This window comes from Gopherus flavomarginatus, chromosome 24 (assembly GCF_025201925.1).
Source record: "Gopherus flavomarginatus isolate rGopFla2 chromosome 24, rGopFla2.mat.asm, whole genome shotgun sequence".
Classification (NCBI taxonomy): domain Eukaryota; kingdom Metazoa; phylum Chordata; order Testudines; family Testudinidae; genus Gopherus; species Gopherus flavomarginatus.
Window position 1 is genome coordinate 12,772,780 of NC_066640.1, and position 19,190 is coordinate 12,791,969.

At 62.3% G+C, this 19,190-nt stretch overlaps 1 protein-coding gene across 1 annotated transcript; it reads left to right on the forward strand.

Annotated features, from left to right (window-relative positions):
• The first annotated feature begins 1,150 nt into the window (after positions 1–1,150).
• Positions 1,151–14,550, forward strand: PLK5 (polo like kinase 5 (inactive)). The gene is made up of 15 exons (XM_050933907.1): positions 1,151–1,264; positions 3,516–3,623; positions 4,745–4,861; positions 5,826–5,955; positions 7,446–7,533; positions 7,613–7,708; positions 8,106–8,304; positions 8,841–8,979; positions 9,068–9,156; positions 9,258–9,366; positions 11,738–11,815; positions 12,212–12,371; positions 12,750–12,879; positions 13,165–13,275; positions 14,365–14,550. The coding sequence occupies exons 1-15, from the start codon at positions 1,151–1,153 to the stop codon at positions 14,548–14,550; spliced, it is 1,854 nt and encodes a 617-aa protein (XP_050789864.1).
• The last annotated feature ends 4,640 nt before the right edge of the window (positions 14,551–19,190 follow it).

Below are 19,190 nucleotides of genomic sequence, written 5' to 3' on the forward strand. Positions count from 1 at the left end.
CACCGAAACACAGCCAGCTCTAGGGTGGAGCAAGGCAGCTGGTGAACAGCTGCCCTGCAAAGCTGCAGAACGGTGGGGGGGTAGCACACAGAGGAGGAGGCTGCACGCAGTGGCAGTACCATGGGGGTGGGGAGGTGTGTCGGGTGCAGAATGGACCTGGCAGCATTATCCCAGCTGTGAGTTTTTGCACAAACGCTTGCCGCATGGGGCCAGGGATCTGTTGTTCTCAGCTGGAGTTACAGGCTACTTCCACAAAGTGAAGGTTAAGCCTTGCAAATACAGCCCCGGACAGAGGCACAGGAGGCCTGGGTTCTATCCCCACCACTGCCACCAATTCTGGATGTGGCCATGGGCAAGACGCTCACTCTCTGTGTGTGCTTCCATTTTCTCACCTGTCTTTCTCCCCCTCCTTTGTCCATCTAGGCAATGAGAGGAGGGGCTGGCTGGGCCTGTGCAGCACCTAGCACAACAGGGCTCTGATTTCTACCAACGTCTCTGGGCACCATTGTAACAGACAAGGACTATTACATGGCAAGCCTCACCCCAGAAGGGGACATTGGTCACCCCAGTGCTTCCCCATCACTCTGCTCCATTGTGACGTATCCCTCCCCACGCCCATGTTCAGAGCCGCTGAAACGTCCCCAGAGCCCTGGTCTGACTGGGTCACGGATCTTCCATGTTTCTCTGGCTAAAGGTGTTCACAGGGAAGGGGGCAGATATCAGGCTGGTTCCTCTCTTACCATAACCCCCCCCTTCAATGTGTGACATCACAACCGTCACCGCAGTAACCAGCCATGATGCCACCTCTCCCAGCCGTGATGTCACCCCTCCCAGGACTCCAGGTGAGGACCAGGCAAGCCAGCTCCGAGACCCAGCTGCTGCTAAGGCGAGTGCTGGAGGCGCAGCTGCTCTGCCAAATCTGGATTCCTCTTTAACAGCTCTGCCGGCCCCTCCTCTCTGCCCGCCCCCAAGTTGTGGAGTCTTGAGCCCAGATCTTGGGTGTCCAATCGGCAGGCGAAGGGGAGAGCAAGCCCCCTTCCTGCATTATAAGAGGTTTGCAAGTGCTCTGCCTTGGGAGCAGGGAGAGAGAGCCGGGGGAAGAGGGGGTGGGAGCGGGAGCGGGCCTGGGGAGTTGCAGGAGCAGTGGGCCATGGGGAGGATGGAGCATTCAGCCAGCAGGAGGGCCCAGGGAGACAACCTGAGCTACTTCCTAGAGGATCCCGGCACCGGGACGCTGTACAGGAGGGGCCAGCTCTTGGGAAAGGTACCTCTTTTATTTGCTTTCAGGCGGTTCTAGGAAGCCAATTCCCCCCAGGGCTGTCAGGGGGCAGAGTCTGACAGCGGCTGTGTGTGCGCATCTGATGGAGACAGTGCGACTTCTGCGCTTCTCTAGCACCTGCCACCGGACGCTGGCAATGGATTAAACTCGTTCAGTCCCCCTCCCTCCCCCCCGTGAAGTAGGTAAGTCATTGTGGTCTCCAGTTTAGATGGGGAAACTGAGGCACGGGGGAGAAGGGCGATTTGCCCAAGGTCATCTAATCAGTGACAGAGCTGGACATAGAACCCAGGAGTCCTGATGCCTACCCCTTTCCCACTGGATCCACTAGACACCATTCCCTTCTGAGAGCTGGGATTAAAATCCAGCGCCCCCCCACTGCTCTCACTAGACCCCAGCTCCAAGCTGCAGCAGGCCATGGGCTGATTCAGGAGAATCTCTGCTGATTCTAGGGATCAGGATGTACCACGTTAGCCGAAGCCCGTGGGGTGCACTCGCTGCAGAAGCAGCAGCTGATTAGCAGCGGGCCGCGCTCACAGCGGGGGTCTGCCAGAGGTGCCCTCGCTCCTCTGAGGGTCTGGAAGCCACTTACCAGGGAGAAGTTACAACTCATGAATGAGTCGTCGGGGGCTCTTCCTCCTGGGTGCAAAGGGAACAATGAGCTACCTCGCTCCTTACCCTCCCTAATACCCCAGGCCCAATCCTCCATCGCACTGTCCATCCCTTACACCAGTCAGGGGCAGCTGTTTACACCTACTTTGCCCTGATGCCAGTGACCTGGGAATCCAGGGATCAGAGGCGCTTGGCCCCAGGACCTCCTGCTGCGGCCAGCTCCCGACAAGTCTGCCAAGGGAAGCCCCGAGCTCGTAAAGTTACCCTGGACGGAGCAGGCTAATGCACTGGTTAGGGCCCTGCTCCGTGCTGTCGCTGCAGGTCCTGGGTGCCGGAGGCTGGGATGGCTCAGGGCAGAGTGCCCAGCCCGGCTCAATGCCAGGGGCCCACTAGCCCACGCCCGGAAAGCAGGGCTTGCTCCCTACTGGCGCTGCTGCATCCCGCCCCCCTTCCCTCCAGACAAGGCCTCTGTCTCACAGCCCCTGTGATGGGTAAACTGAGGCACAGTGAGGGGTTGGCCATCCAGTGGTGCTGCAAACTTTTATAGTGGAGGTACTAAAGGTGGAAACCATGTATTTGGGTCGTCACTACTACTTCAAGCCAGGGGGGGTTGAGGCAGCCTCCCCCCAGAACCCTGAGTTCTAGCACCTAGAGACTTCTCTGTCTCATTCCCCATCTCTGTTCATAGCCTAACATCCTGTGCTGACCTCACTGCGCTACCAGACAGTGGTGAGGCAGGAACTGGATCACAGAGAGAGGTAGTCTGCATAGTCGCTGCGGGTTGGGGTGTAGCTGTTGCCAGGAGAGGGGTGGGTGGGGAAGCTGTTGGGGTGTAGCTGTTGCCAAGCAGAGAAGGGAAGAGGCCCTCGGCCCAGATTAAGTAGCTTTGCAGTCTGGCCTTGAACCTGGAGCCAAACATCGAGGGGAAGCGGAGCCCGGTGGTGAATGGGCATTTTGTTGTGGAAACTGCTGCGCTCTCCTTTGGGAAACTGAGGCACAGAGGCAAAGCAACTCGCTCGTCAGCTGCTGCTGCACCTGCAGCAGGGTGACTTTGTCTCTTTCAAGAGAGCTGCGTTGGCAGGCAGGAGCGGCCACGTCAGGAAGCAGGAGAGACCCATCTGCCTTGCAAAGCTGCCCACAACATGTACTCTCCCTACCGGAAAGGCAGGAGCCTTGTGCAGCATGTGAGGCTCAGCATGGGCCCTGCTGCCTAGTGGTTAGAGCCAGCAATGGGGCCTCAGGGCTCTGGCATTGAGGGGAGCAGGCTTTAGGAGTTAAAGCAGGGTTTGGAACGTCCCATCTCTGGGAGGCGAGCCCAGCCTAGGACTCCTGGGTTCCAGTCCTGCTACTGTCACTGACCTGCCACGGGACGTTGGACCAGGCACAGCTATTTTCTCCCTCTGCAAAACAAGGATCAGCCCCCTTAGGGTGAGCCTGAGCCCCTCAAATGGAAGGGCCAAGGGTCATCATTGGAGGCACCGTCAAGGTGGGAACGACCCTCCCCGGTTGCCCAGCCCCCATGGCTTTTTCCCAGGGAAGCTCCCCCGGGTACAAGTCCCCACAGGGCCAGGGGAGCAGGATGCAGCCCCATGTTACCAGAATCCTCACAGCTCCTCCTTGCGCGCAGGGGGCTTTCGGCCGATGCTACAAGTTCACGGACACATCCACTGGCAAAATCTACGCCATCAAGATCGTCCCCCAGTCCCGCATCTCCCGGCTGGAGAGCAGGGGGAAGGTGAGTCGGGGGTTACTCGGTGGGGGTGGGGAGGAAGCATCTCACACTGGCCAGAGAGAGGAGGGGTCTGGCCGGGTGAGCCTAGAGGTCATGCCCCCTCCCCCTCTTATCATCCCCCCCAGAGGAGCAATTGGCTGCAGCTGGGCCCTGTTCTGCCTTCTCCCAGCTGGGCTGCCTGTGCTGGGGGCAGACACCCATGAACTAAGGGGAAGGTTAACCCTTTCCTTGCCAGCACCCGGGGCTCATCTATACCCCTCCCGCCGCCAAGCCCCTTCCCTTCTTTACAAGGGATTCCCGGGCCCCCTCACCCCATACCTCAATCTTGGGGGCAGGGGTGGGGGTTAAACCCCAGGGCAAACAAAGAAGCCCCCCCTCCCACCGCAGACTCTCCACATTCCTGTCGCCCAGCCCCCCCGCTGAGACACAGTCTCTGAGGATCACAGACCAAACCACGGACCATGCACAGATGAGCAGCAGCCTCAAATGTCAGCGCAGGGTGAGACCACGTCTCATTCCTACGCGTAGGGACACCATTGCTCCTGAGCACTGAAGATTGAGATTCCACTGCAGAGCCAGCTGCATTTCAGTGGCAGAGGTGTGATTTCCCTTGCGCACACTGTCTGCCAACGCCCTCTTGCCCGAGAGACGTGTCCGATCTCGTTAATGTCTCAGTCTTGCTGTCATTTTACCAGCTCATGTTGGCATCAGGAAAAAAGCATGAATGCTGTGAAGGAGCTGGGTTCTGACTCTAATGAAAGGGCCAGTGGTGGGTCGGTGTGCACAGCTGCCACCTACAGGCCGGGATCTGAACTGCAAAGCTGTGTTTCATAGGCCCTATACTGCTAGCAGCTAATGGGGTTTCTCCTATCGCTCCAGTAGCAGAATGATTTGAGTTCTACCCCTACTTCTATCATAAAGTTCCCAGGGGCTGTGAGTGCAATGCTGACAGCTGTGAAACTCCTAGCTGGGCACGAGGACCCAGCGTGCACGGCCCCCGCCGGGGAGCAGCGTGCGTGTGTGTTTTCCACAGCGCTGTATGATTCGAGCTGACTCCAGCGCTTCGGGCTCGTGACTCGTTTTGCTTGCTCGTTGTGTGTGTGTCTGCAATTCTCCTCCCGCAGGTTGAGAGGGAAATCGAGCTGCACAGCCACCTGAGCCATCAGCACGTCGTGGGCTTCCACCGGCACTTTGCTGACCGAGACAACATCTACATGATCCTGGAGTACTGCAGCCACAAGGTGAGCCGAGCTGAGCCGAGGCACTGGGCCCTGGAGCTCGTCAGGGAAGGGAGCCAAGTCCTGTTCAAAGAAATACCTAGACTCAGAACCTCCAAGGCATTTGCACTCAACTTCTGCTGAAATCCAGGAAAGTTAGGAGCCCACACGCATTTGCGGCCATAATAACTTGGGCGCCTCTCCTGGATCTTTTCCAATCCTCTGGGGTCTGCAAATCTGGCTTGAAAATATGAGACCGGCCTTTATCTGGCTTGCAACACATCACGAGAGGCCTGTTTGACTAGCACTGGGAGAGCAGGGAGCAGATATGGTGCTCGGATCCTGGAGATCTGGGTTCTGGTCCCTCCCTGCCTGTGATCCACTGGGTGTGACCTTAAGTGTGTCACTTTCCCCTCCCTTCCATTCTTTGTCTCCTTTTGACTCAGAGCAATTCGGGGTGGGGTCTGTCTCACCTGGCCCACGGGGGATCTGATCTCAGCCAGGGCTCCTGGGCGTTACTATAATCCAGACTAAGGGTAGGTAGTCCTTAGGCTGCTCTAAATTACACCGAGGCAGCGGACGATTTCCTGGGAGCAGCAGAGTCGTCACTCTAAACACAGCGCTCGATCTGGCTGACTGAAAGGGACAGACGGGTTTGTTTTTCAGGGCTGACTCTGGTTAACGAAGTGAAGGGGTAGGGCAGCTTTCAGAGGCGATACTAGAGCAACTCACCTGCCTCCAGCAGCTCCACTGAACCTCCCACAAGCGGAGATGGGCTGGAAATGTGGAAGTCAGGCCCAGATGTCGAGGGTCAGAGGAAGGGGCGATGGGTTTGACTCAAGCCCCTCTGCCCCCTCCCTGATCCAATCTATCCCCAAAAGACGGGATTGGGGGTTACCAGCACCATGGACCATGCCGTCGAGAGGAGGCCCGTGTGCTGTGCTGGACCAGATCTGTCACTGATCTGCTTTTCTCTGCCCATCCCCAGTCCCTTGCCCACATCCTGAAGGCCAGGAAAACTCTGACGGAGCCAGAAGTCCGATATTACCTGAGGCAGATCATTGCTGGGCTGCGCTACCTCCACCAGCAGGGCATCATCCACCGTGACCTCAAGCTGAGTATGTGGCTCAGGCCTGGGGCCGGCTGGAGCACAGGGTGATGCCAGGAGGAGGGGGGATCTTCAAAGGGTGCAGGGGGAGAGACCTTGCGAGTGATGAATCGCCAGCTTACACATCGCCCTCTGATGCCGAGCAGGTGCCCATGGGAAAGCGGCTGGCAGAGGAAACTGGATCCCACCCCACCCCTCCAGTGTCCTCGCCTAATGAATGGATGTGCTAGGGGACTTGGCTGCAGTGGGGAAGGCACCCTATGGGGACAGGAGGGCAGTACTGCCTACTAGTTACAGCCAGGGCGTGGAAATCAGGACTCCTAGGTTCTATGCTTGGGAGGTGCAATGGATTGGAGTGTGGGGAGGCCGGGGGGGTTGGAACTCCTGGGTCTTCTTACCAACTCTGAGGCCTGTGGAGCAGGTGGCTGGGTGTCAGGACTCCTGGGTTCTGGTCTCAGCTCTGGGAGGGCGGCCCTGTAGGTTGAGGGAGCGGAGGGAAGGGGCTGGGAGTTGGAGCACCTGGGTCCCCTCTCCAGCCATGAGAAGTGTTGAGCTGGTTCTGGGGTGCCAGGACTCCTGGGTTCTGGTCCTGGTTCTGGGATTCTGGTCCAAGAGGTGGGGGGAACAGAGGAACAGTAGTGGCTGGGAGTCAGGATTCCTGGGTTCTTTTTCTAACTGTACTTGAGGCAGGTCACATCCTTCTCCTTCCTCTCAGCTCCCCTGCTGTGGCATGGGGAGATGGGACTGAACTCCCAGACGGCTCAGACCCTTGGATGGATTGATCTGTGCCCCACAGCAATGCAGCAGCATCTTCCTGGGGACCCTTTCGAAGCTTGAAGCCCTGAGCAGCAATGAAGGAGTTAATCGCCCCTGTGCCCTTCACCTTGGCCTCTGAGACCCCACCCGAAGGAGGCCGGGGGCTGCAGAGGGGTTATAAATACCCCAGCAACGCGTCTGGCCGTCTGGCTTGTTGCGAGTAAATGCCACCAGCGTGACTTCATGCTTCTGAATGGGAGCCCGGGAGCCAGCGCTCCATGTAGGGGCTGCCCCGTGGAGGGGGAGCTACGTGGGGACCCCCAGGTGCGGCCTCTCTCCCTGCCAAGCAGTCTCTGGGCTGGGAAGGGCCTCCGTCCTGCCTGTGATTTATTGCTCCCCTGGGGCGCACACAAAGCCACCAGGGCTACTGAGGAGGCCCCATCCAGAGCCATGGGCTACTCCCGTCTCCACAGCTGTTTGAGCAGCTGTATAGAAATATACCAGCACAGACAGCCCTGCATACGCCCTGCTCTGGTGCTAGAATCCATGTTCCCTTCTCCCCGGCAGCATGGTCTAGTGGCTAGAGCCTGGGAGCCAGGACACTGTTCCCAGCCCTGCTATGGATTCCTTGTGTGAGCTGGAGCCAGCCTCAGTTTCCCCATCTGTAAAGGGGGGTGACTCTGGCCCTGGGTCTGGAAAACTGCCTGGAGTGCGCTCAGCAGCTGACCTCTCTTAACCCCACAGGTAACTTCTTCCTCACGAAGAACATGCAGGTGAAGCTTGGTGACCTGGGGCTGGCGACAAGAGATGAGCAGGCCGGCCCGAGACGGGGGTGAGTGCTGGCCCAGCTCAGCCTGCGGCCTCGCCAGGGCACTTCATGGATTCACCTCCTGTTCCTTTTCCCCCTGCAGCGTGGTGTGTGGGACGCCCAACTACTTGGCCCCCGAGGTGATCGCCAAGAAGGGGCACTCCTTCCAGTCCGACATCTGGGCCCTGGGCTGCATCCTGTGAGTGAGGTGCCAGGCTGCGACTGGGCAAATGCCTCCGAGAGGGGTGGGCAGGGCTGGGTCAGTGGGGAGGGAATGGGATATGAGGCACCAGCTCTGATCCGGCCCCAGGGCGGGGAACAGGCTGGTTCAGTGGAGTGGGGAATGGGTCATGGGGCTTTTTGACTCTATGGGCCACCGGCTCTGATCCGGCCCCAGGGTGGGGAACAGGCTGGTTCGGTGGGGTGGGGAATGGGGCACCAGCTCTGATCCGGCCCCAGGGTGAGGAACAGGCTGGTTCAGTGGGGTGGGGAATGGGGCATGGGGCCGTTCCCCTCTAGGGAATGCTCTGATTGGCTGTTTGTGCCTGCCGTGGTGCGCTGGGGAGGCTCTGATTGGCTGCCTTCCCTCGCCCCAGGTACACCGCTCTGACAGGCTGCCCCCCCTTTGAGATCACCCGCAAGCAGGAGATGTACCAGTGCATCCGGGAGGGCCGGTACCCCACCCCCAACCACCTCTCGCCAGGTGCCAGGAAGCTGATCGGCCGCCTGCTGGCGCCCAGCCCCTTGGAGCGGCCCAGCCTGGAGGAGGTGCTGGAGCACGAGTTCTTCACCCAGGTCTGGGCGCTGCTGGGACGGGCGAGTTGCTCCTGGCGGGCACCAATCCTGGGTGGCGCTGCGACCCCGTGTGCCAGGTCGCTATGCCGCTTGCTTGGATTTAAGCTTGGTAGAGCCGGGCCTGATGGCGGGTCTTGCACTTGTACCCGTGGACCCCGTCTAGGTGCCCAGGGTGGGCGTGCACCTGTGCTGCCCTGTCTTAGGAAGAAAGCCACTTCCCCTCGCCCAAAGCCCCCGGAACTGCCCTTAGCTCAGCTGCAAAGAGCTGTGGCCATGCCCAGTGCAAACCAAAGCAAATAGCATCCAGGCGCGGGCACTGGCAGGTCCTTGTATCCAGCCCCCAACATGGTGCCCCAAGTCCCTGGGCTGGTGCTCCAACCTCTCCAGCCCCTCTGGGTTACTTCCACCATCCCTGGCATCTGGGGCCCCTTCTAGCCCTGGTCCCTGTAGGAACTGTGGGGTCCTTGCCCTGCCTCCTCCGTGGCACTAGCATGTGGTACGGCCAGGAATGGAGTAACGTGGCTCTTGTCTCCCAGGGTTTCACTCCGGACAAGCTGCCATCCCGCGCCTGCCACTCGGTGCCCGTCTTCGCCCTGCCCAGCCCGATCGGCAAGCTCCTGAAGAAGGCGGCCAAGGTGCTGTTCAGGGGGTTGCAGTGCCAGGAGCCCCGGGCAGGTGAGTCAAGCGGCCGCGGCCCCCCGTGCTCTGGGCCGGGCTCGGCAGTGCCCATGTCACATCATGGCTCCGCTGTGTCTCCATCCAGGTAGCCCAGTGCCCGCGAAGGAGCCGGAGAGGCTGATGAGCCGATCTCAGCAGGCTCAGAACCTGCCCAGCCTGGAGTGGCACAGCGAGGTAGGAGGGGTCCAGGGGCAAGAGGGCGGGGAGGGACCTGGAGGAGGGTCTGCAGCCCCGGCTCTCCCCTCTCTCACCCGCAGTCCCCGTCTCCCTGGCAGGTGGAAAGAGGCCGTGTCCAGGCTGCGCCGTTCGCTGAGGCCCCCAGCATGGTCTCCATCCATCTGCTCATGACAGGAGCCCTCAGGCCCAACCGCTCTGGTGCCGACTGTAAGTGGATGCTGGGGGCTGCGGGTGCTGGCTGGGCCAACAGAGCACCCCATGCCAGGCAGGCGTCCCGGGGGGCACTGGAGCCCATTGGAGCAGAAACACGGAGGCGGGGGGGGGGGGCGATTTTGATCCTTATAGCTCGGGAGGGGCGGGGCCGGTAGCCTGGGACAAAATTTGAAGCCACATTTCCCAGATTGCCCTCCAGCTGTGGGGCCTGGAATTTGGGAGGGTTCTTGGCTGGAGACATCTGGGGCCCGATGCCAGCTGGGAGCGGCATGTGCTGAGCCCCTGCTGGGGATCAGGCCCTGGGGGGCCTCCTGTTGGGCCCCCAGACCAGACACCTCTCTCAGCCTCCACCTCCCTTGGCCATGGGCTCGGAGCAGCCCCCAGTAGGGCTTCCGGGAGCCTGCTGGGCCTACGAGCCCCCCCACGTCCCTAGTGTTGTCAATTGTCTAATCGTACAAACCAAACACCCTTGCCCCGCCCTCTGCCTTGAGACCCCACCCCACTCACTCCAGCCACCCTCCCTCCCTCGCTTGCTGTCCCCCAGCTTTACTCACTTTCACTGGGCTGGGGCAGAGGGGTGGAGTGCGGGTGAGGGGTACGGGCTCTGAGAAGGAGCTTGGGTGCGGGAGGAGGCTCAGTGCTGGGGCAGAGGGGTGGGGTACGTGAAAGGGTGAGGGGTACGGGCTCTGAGAAGGAGTTTGGGTGCGGGAGGGGGCTCAGTGCTGGGGCAGAGGGGTGGGGTGCGTGAAAGGGTGAGGGGTACGGGCTCTGGGAAGGAGTTTGGGTGCGGGAGGGGGCTCAGTGCTGGGGCAGATGCGTGGGGTGCGTGAAAGGGTGAGGGGTATGGGCTCTGAGAAGGAGTTTGGGTGCGGGAGGGGGCTCAGTGCTGGGGCAGAGGGGTGGGGTGCGTGAAAGGGTGAGGGGTACGGGCTCTGAGAAGGAGTTTGGGTGCGGGAGGGGGCTCAGTGCTGGGGCAGAGGGGTGGGGTGCGTGAAAGGGTGAGGGGTACGGGCTCTGAGAAGGAGTTTGGGTGCGGGAGGGGGCTCTGGGCTGGGGCAGGGGGTTGGGGTGCGTGAAAGGGTGAGGGGTACGGGCTCTGAGAAGGAGCTTGGGTGCAGCAGGGGGCTCAGGGCTGGAGCAGATGCGTGGGGTGCGTGAAAGGATAAGGGGTACGGGCTCTGGGAAGGAGTTTGGGTGCAGGAGGGGGCTCAGGGCTGGGGCAGAGGGGTGGGGTGCGTGAAAGGGTGAGGGGTACGGGCTCTGAGAAGGAGTTTGGGTGCGGGAGGGGGCTCAGTGCTGGGGCAGATGCGTGGGGTGCAGGAGAGGGTGAGGGGTACGGGCTCTGGGAAGGAGTTTGGGTGCAGGAGGGGGCTCTGGGCTGGGGCAGGGGGTTGGGGTGCAGAAGGGGATAAGGGGTATGGGCTCTGGGTGGGCAGCCCAGCAGAGCTAAGGCAGGTTCCCTGCCTGCCCCGGCCCCATGTCGCTCCTGGAAGTGGCCGGCATGTCCCTGCGGCCCCTGGGTGGGGCAGGGGTCTCCATGTGCTGCCCGTGCCCTGAGTGCCAACTCTGCAGCCCCCATGGGCCGGGAGCTGTGGCCAATGGGAGCTGCCGGGGCAGAACCTGCCTTAGCCCCTCTGCAACGCCGCGGGGCTGGGGTGCCCCACATGCTGCCCCCCTGCGCGCTGCTCCCGGAATCGGCCAGCATGTTGCTGTGGTGCTTGGGAGGTGAGGGGGAGGCTTTGCATACTGCCCCTCCCTGAGGGCATCGCCCCCACAGCTCCCAGACTTTGTTAGCACCTAAAAATCTCCGGTTTGGCTTCAGTAGCCTTGGGAAGATAGGGCCTGATTCTGGGAGACTCCTGGCAAAACCAGGAGAGTTGGCAACCCTACACCTCCCCCTGGTGTGGCCCCCCGGGTTCCCTTGCTGCTTCCTGTTGGGGCAACAGCCCCACTAGTTGTGGGGGGAGGGACTCAGGGCACAAGAGCACATGGGGCTGGCTGGGCAGAGAAATGAATCCAGCCACCTGCTATGCTCACTTGGGGAAGCATTGTCTAGCGGTTAGATGGGGGTGGGGGATCAGGACCCCTGGATTCTCACCCTGACTCTGGGAAGGGAGTGGGGTGCAGCTTTGATGGGGGGTGGGGATCAGAACTCCTGGTTTTCTCCCTGGCTCTGGCAGGGAAGTGGGGTGTAGTGGTTTGATGGGGGTGGGGGATCAGGGCCCCTGGGTTCTCTCCCTGGCTCTGGCAGGGGAGTGGGGTGTAGTGGTGGGGGCTGGAAGGTGGGGAGCAGAGGGGTGACCCTGCCAGGCCTACAGCAGGTGCCGTACATGGTGCCCTGATCCCGGCCCCGTCTCTGCACCAGATGCAGGCTGGAGTGTGGCGAGTGCGGTGCAGTCAGTCACCAGGGTGCTGAGCAGCTGCCTGGAGAACATGCCTCTGGGTAAGAGGGACCCTGGCGCTGGGGAACCCCAAACCCCTGCACGCCGAGCTCCATCATCCCCTGGGCCTTCCTCAGCCCGAGCACCAAGCCCCCCATGCGAACCTGGCCGGATGCGGGTGGAGTCTGGGCTGGGCTGACTGGACCCACCCTGCATGCAGGTTCCAGCTGAGCCACTGTCCAGCCCTTGGGCCGCGTGGCAGGGACTGGGACCCTGTGCTGGGGGGTGGGATTGCCCCACTGGGCCTGGCTGGTCCAGGGGTCAGGCCAGGCCAGTGGGGCACTGCTCAGGTTGCCTCCTGACCCCACCTGCTCTGTCAGGGTTCTCCCCAGCTGCCGGGCACTGGGGGCCTGTGGGGGCCTCTCTGCTGAGCCTCAGGCTCCTCTTTCTCCTTGCAGGCGAGCACAACCCTGTGCAGCTCCTGGCACCGCCCGTCCTCTGGGTCACCAGGTGGGTGGATTATTCCAACAAGTATGGCTTCGGCTACCTGCTCTCGGATGGCACCACGGGCGCCCTGCTCGCCGATGGCACCCACCTCGCCCTGTGCTTGCAGTCACCGTAGGTATCCCCCGGGCACCCACCTGGCTCTCTGCCCCCTCCCCCAGGCACCTGCCTTACCTTATGCCCTCTGCCCCCACCCTGGCCCTCTACCTTGCCAGCACCCAGCTCAGCATCTGCCTTGCCACCCCTGGAGCCCTCTGCACAGTCACCCCCTTTCAGCCACCCATGACCCTCTGCCCACACAGCGGTAGATACCTCCACACCTCCCCCCAACCCTCTGCTCAGTCCCTGACACCCACCTTGCCCGGCACCTGCCCTGGCAGGTCTCTGGGTACCTGGGACACCTGCTGCCCCCTCTCCAGGGGTTCTGCCTGGTGCCCTCCCAGCCCCTGGGTCATTGCTCCAGCCTTGCGGCTTTTTGTTGCTTCCTTCCAGGCGTGTCTGCTATTGCCCGGGGCACGGGGAGGCCATGTCCTTCCCCCGGAGCGCCGTGCCCGCCTCCCTGGCCATGAAGATGGGCATCTTGCACTTCTTCTCCCAGTACATGCAGCAGAAGCTGCTGGAGGTGAGACCCTGGGGCTGGGCAGGGCGGGATATGCCAGTGGCAGCTGGGGGAGGCCCCAGGGTGCAATGCCATGGGCAGCGTGGTCCATCCCTGCGCCCTGCCTGGGCTGCCCCCGCTGGCAGGGGAGGGGCCCAGCCGTGGCTGTGGCAGCGGACCCAGGGGTTGCGCCCCAGGTGAATCTCCCATCCCCTCTGGGCTGTGCCTGCATGGGGGGCTATACGGGGGAGCCACACTCGGTGCCCCCGCCCGGCCCAGCCATCCGCCTGACGCTGCTCCTGCTGGCAGGGGGGGGACGAGCCGGCGGGTCCCAGCAGCTCCACGGACGCCCCCTGTCTCCTGTGCTGCGCCAAGTCGGACCGGGCACTGCTGATGCTCTTCAGCAATGGGACGCTGCAGGTAACCCCCCCCCGGCGCAGCCTTGAGCCACTCCCCCCCCGCCCCCCACTCAAGCCTCTCCTCCCCCGGCGCAGGGCCTTGAGCCTCTTCCCCCACCCCCCCCCAGCCCGCGTCCTCCTGCCCCATGGCCGGTCCCCCCCTCCCGAGCCTCTCCCCCATCCCCCTGCCCCAAGGCCATTCCCCCTTCTCCCGAGCCTCTCCTCCCCCAGCGCATCCTTGAGCCTCTTCCCCCCCGTGTCCTCCTGCCCCGTGGCCGGTCCCCCCCTCCCGAGCCTCTCCCCCTGTCCTCCTCCTGCCCCATGACCGCTTCCCCCTCTCCCGAGCCTCTCCTTCCCCAGCGAATCCTTGAGCCTCTCCCGCATCCCCCTGCCCCATGGCCACTCCTCCCCTCTCAAGCCTCTCCCCCCATCCTCCTGCCCCGTGGCCATTCCCCCCTCTCCCGAGCCTCTCCCGCCTCCATCCTCCTCACCCCATCCCACAGCGGTTCTCCCCAACCGCCATCCCCACTATCCCCAAGCCACTCCCCAGGCTCTGGCTCCTCCCGCCCGACACAGGACCTCTGCAGACCTAGGTAGCACTGGTCTACCCAGTGTCACAAGTGAAATGAATTTGACGGCCTCAGCCGCGTTCCACCCTCCCCATGGGCTGCAGCACAGCCTGGCTGGGGTGACAGGCCCGGGGCTGGAATAGTGGGGAATGTGGGGCTCAGCAGGGCTGTGGTCTGTGACCCCCCCCCCCCACACACACCCAAGGCCCTCTCCTGGCAGCAGGGCCGGACAGTGGCAGCGGGGGCTGGAAGCCCCTTGTGAAAGGGGGGCGTACGTGCAAGCGCAGCTGGGGGCTGGCAGTCAGGGGGCAGAGGGGGCAGAATTAGAGGGCAAGGGGGAGGGGGTGGAGCAGGAGCCCCCACCCCGCAGCCAGAACCCCCTAAGCCCATGGGAGCTGGTCCCATTGTCTGATCCCAGCAGCCGGGGCCACCAGCTGAGCTCCCTGCCCCCTCCCAATATGTGCTTGGGGGGTTATTAACTCTCTCCTGGCCCAGGTTCTGTGGGACGCTGTGTCACTCACTCTCCCATCTCTGCCCCGCAGGTCAATTTCTATCACGACCACACCAAGCTGGTGCTGAGCTGCCCAGGTGATGGGCACCTCCTGACCTTCATCGATGAGCAGCACGTCAGTGCCACCTTCCCGCTGGGCGCCCTGGCTGCAGGGGGCTGCGCCCCGGCCCTGCGGGAGCGCCTACAGTATTCCCTTGACATGGCCCACTCCCTGTAGCTGCCTCTGGTGCTCCTCACCCGGGACTCTCTCCTGGCCCCAGGAGCCAGACCTGCTGCCCAGCGCCAGGCCTGGCATGGACACGGACACAGGGCGGCTGAGGTGACGTGGCGGCCCGGGGCAGGCCCATTAGGGGCTCTTATGGGACCCCATGTGATGATCAAACCCTGCTCCCTGGCTGGAGGGGTGCTGTGGAGACACAAGTCCTTTTCGCTCTGCCCCCTGGAACCAGCAGGGCCTGGAGGTGCCCATTTGCCCGGTGCCAACGCTGGCCCAGGAGCTTCACCCACTGGGATTTGCAGCTCAGCAAACAGGCCTTGGTCTTCATGGGTGGCTCCCAAAGGGGAGCTGGAGCAGCAGGCCTGGCGGGGGGGCGCCAGGCTGCCTAGAATAGCTGGGGCCGGTGGCCAGGCAAACTGGGGAGTTGCTGTGGGGGCTGGGGCTGGGGCTGGAGCTGGGCCAGGCCTGACCGTTCTGCGCTGGCGGAGGGGGGGGAAGGGGCCTGCTGGGCCAGGATCCCACCCAGACTGGGGCCAGGATGGGAAGGGGGCACGGAAAGCTCAGGTTATGTGATGGAGGGAGGCGCTCTGAGGAGGCAAGAGAACCCAGGAGTCCAAGTGTGGGAGGGTACAGAGGGGGAGGGAGCCAGCTGGAGGGGGAACGGAGGAAGGTGAAGGAGCTGGGGGCAGGTGACTGGGGTTCAGGGGTGTCTGGTTGGTTCTGGGCCCCGTTGAGTCTAAACTCGTCCCTGCCCAAGGAGGCCCGGCCTGGCCCAGTGGTTCCAGCCACACTCTGGCTTGGGGGTGAGGGTGTCGCAGGTGCCAGCTGGTGCTGAGGTTGGGGGGAGCAGGCGAAGAGCAGGGTTGGCCATATGCACTGTCCCAGCGCTGAGGGGTGCACAAACTGCCAGGGACAGCGGGGGCGGGGGGGGGCTGGCACAGCAGGATGTGAATGTGGGGGGCTGCAGAGAGGGAGCGAGGGAGATGGGCAGAGCTGTGAGGCCCCAGAGAGCCCAGGGCCCGGGGAGCAGGACCTGTGGGTCGCTAGCTGCAGCATGTTGGCAGCACAGGGTCTGGGCTGGGGTAAGGCCTAGAAATACTGTTCCCAGTTAAACTCCTGTGGCCGCGGTTCAGCAGCGTCTGATTCTGAGGGCTCTGGGGCTGTGACACGGGACTCCGACCCTTGCAAACCTGCTTTGGCTGGATCCGTCGCCTGGTGGATAGAGCATGTGGCTGGGACGCTGGAGACCTGGGTGCTATTCCTGGCTCTGCCACCAGCCTTGGGCAAGTCATGGCCCCACTCCGTGCCTCACTTTCCCTCTCTGTAAAATGGTATCATGCCGCTGCCCTCTGCTAAACAGCACTTTGACCTACCGAGGAAAAGTCCTAGGTCAGAGCCAGGGGTGATTATTAGTGACCCAGACACAGCCCCCGGCTGGTGCACAGGACGTGGCCGGACTTGGCAGGGCCTCTGCCTGGTTTTGAGCTGACCAGCTGCCCTGTTGCCCGGCCCACTAGCCAGGGGCAGTAAGCAGCTACCTTTGCCAATAGCCTGGGCTGCACAGCAGCGCGAGTCTCCTCCAGCAGCTTCACTGTGGCCCTGCGTCAGCCGCCTGGTGAGACATGAACTGCAGGGGGCAGCACTGAGCAGAGACCATGGGGAGGCCAGAAAGCCTGGCTCAGAGGTGCCAGACACAGGGGCTGTGTGCATGTTTGTACACGTGTGTGCTCTTACACGTGTGGGTACACGCATGCATCTGGGTGTGCACTTATCTGGGTGGCACCATGCGGCGGTGTCTGCCTGGCCTCGCACACCCCTGGGTATATGCACACGTCTGTCTCTGTGCATCCGTGCACACACGAGGGCACGCGCGTGTGGGCGTTCTGGCTAACGTGTTTAGCGGAGAAACCGGAGATTCCAGCTCTAACGATAGGGGCGCACGCTAAGCAGGGCAAAGGCCTCTCTCTTCTGTAGCCAGCTGGGGTCAGAGGTGGTAACAGGCGGCTGCTGATTCCGAAAGGCCCTGGCCTGGCAGAGTCGTGACTAACCAGCCCCAAGGCCCCATCCTCCCTGGCCTTGGCTTTTGGCCGGGGAAGCAGCGGGAGGAAGGGGAGAGCACGTGTTGTGCGTGCAGGGGGCTGGCAGTGGTGGCCAGTGGTTATAGCCCGGGTGCTTGTCCCCTGCCTGCACGAGCTGAATGAGCTAATGCTGCTGGCAATGGCTGGGCAGGGTGGGGGCCCATAGCCCTGGCCCTATAGGGAGCTGTTCTGTGTCTGACCCCCCCATGGCCGGCCCTTGCCAAGAATGCAGAGCCCAGCTCACATGCCCCGTGTTCAGAGATTAGCCCCTTGAGTGCGACAAGGTCTCGGTGACGAGCCTATCGGACCCTTTCAGCTGTACACGTTGGAGGAATGCGCCCTGCCCCCCCCTCCGAACCCCCACTTGTGAACAGGCCAAGGACCAAGGGGCCAGCGCTGCAGCAAGTCCCATTTCATGGCTTTCCTGGCCCTGCCAAGCCCTTCCCCCTCCCACGGGTCCTAGCTGGGTGCTTCGTGCCCTGGGGCTGGCGCCCACTGGGGCTGTCTCCACTGCAGCACTCCATGTCCCCGCGTGACAGCCCTGCCCAGGGAGGTAGGGTGTTTCACACGCCAGGGCCCAGAGCCAGGGTCCTGCCTCCTCCCCCACTTGCTGCTTCTGGGAGTCTCTTCCCCTTGCTGTGCCTCCATTTCCCTACAGGCCCCGGCCTGTCACATCCCTCCCTGGCAGGACCAGCTGGAGCAATGGAGGGGGAGCCTGGGTACTGGGAGAGAGGTAGCATGCTCATACCCCCACTGCACTGAAGCCTGGCCAAGCACCCTGGCTGCCTGGCAGGGCTAATTTGGGCTCTGCTATTTAAATTGCAGCCATTAAAAGACCAGACAGGACAAATCAGGCTGGGGCTGGCATTCCACCCCCCCCAACCACTAGGGACCCCTTCTGCCACCCCAGAGAGTGAGTGGGCACATGGATTAGCATTCACCCCCATGCCACACGCCCTGACGCGGGGGCAAATACCCCAGGCTGCTACTGCTCATGAGGTAATGCCCAACCTTCCCCATTACAATCAGGCACCACCCAGAGAGCTCATGGGCTGGCAGGCTGCATGGTGCAGGGAGCATGGCACCGCGAGCATGGCACCGCAGGGCTCATGTTCACGGTTGTGCCACCGGAGCGCTGCTGCAGGGCTGGGTTCTTTCACCACCAGGGCATGCAGGGGGCATGGCTTAGAACAGCCAGACCCCAACACCCCCAGCAGACAAAGCAGCCCCCGGGGATGGCATAAGAGCTGCAGGCAGGTAGGAGGCTGGCAAACAGCATGCCTGGCACAGGTGGGCCCTGGGGAGATGAAGGCCACATTGCGCTAGGGGCTGTACGAGGGCCAGATTCGCTGTGGGAGGGAGAGTCTCCATTAAGCAGCTAGATCTGCCTTGGTTTCTGCTCCTGGGCTCCAGCACGTGCCAGAGGAACCGGCTGCAAGAGCATCCCCGGCAATCCGAGCAGGCCTGAGTGCAGGCTGCCCCCACCTCTAGGCGATACCCCTCCTTGGCTTGGCACAGCCTGCCTGACAGCCCCACCAGGGTTAGAACGAGGCCCAGGCGCACCAGCTAGAGTTGCAGGTAAGACCCAGATGGGGCCGTCAGGAGGTACAAATAGCAGAGCCCGTCTCCAGCTCCCAAGGGGTAGAAGGGGGGGTTCTTTGGCTGACTTTGTCAGAGCCTCGGCTGCCCCCGGCCTGAACACAATGCCCGGGCGCATGCCAAGCACGCAGAGCTGTTTGTAAAGCGATAAGCTGCACTGGGGGTGTTGGTTCGGGGGGAGGGACAGGAACAGAGGAATGCAAAGGTCAGCGATGGCCAAGGTGATCCTGCCCACGGCCCCAGCCCCACCCGCCTTATTTCGGGTGGAAGAAGCCCAGACGGCGGCAAGCTCTGGAATCCATCCCGTCTAGCCCTGGCTAGCCAGGGAAGCCGCATTCCCGCTAGAGCTGTGGCAGGCCTCGTCGCCTTGTGGTCCCGACTCCCAGCTGGGACGGGAAAACCTGATCCTCTCCCCCACAGCAGCCACCCTCCTAAACTGCTCCAAAAATAGAAGCCAGGCCAGGCCCCAAGCTCTGAGTCCTGGAGACTAAAGGACATGCCCGAAGCCCAGACACATCTGCATGGGAAGTGCACGGGGCAGAAAGCAGCTGCAGGCTGCCCCCTGCAGGGCAGAAGTGCTTTCTGCAGCCCCGGACATCCATGCTCAAAGCCCCTGTGATCCCAGCACCGTGCAATGCGCTGCAGCGGGGAACGGCCGTGTGGGGAGAGGTGTAGCCATGAGACACATTTTAGGACCTGGGTTGTGAAATAAAACACTTGATTGTTCAGTGTCTGATTCTTCAGAGCTCTGCAGAGCAGGGCCCAGCTCTTTATTCTGGGTTTATACAGGGCCTAGCACAGTGGAGCCCTGGCACGTGACTGGGGCTGCTAGGAGCAACTGCAGCACACAGGAGAATGATCAACCTTGTAATTTAAGGAGGTATAAGGGTGGAAAGAGGGAGGAAGGCTGATGAGTGCTAACTTAGGACATGGAAGCCCCAGGTTCGATTCCTGGTCTGCCAC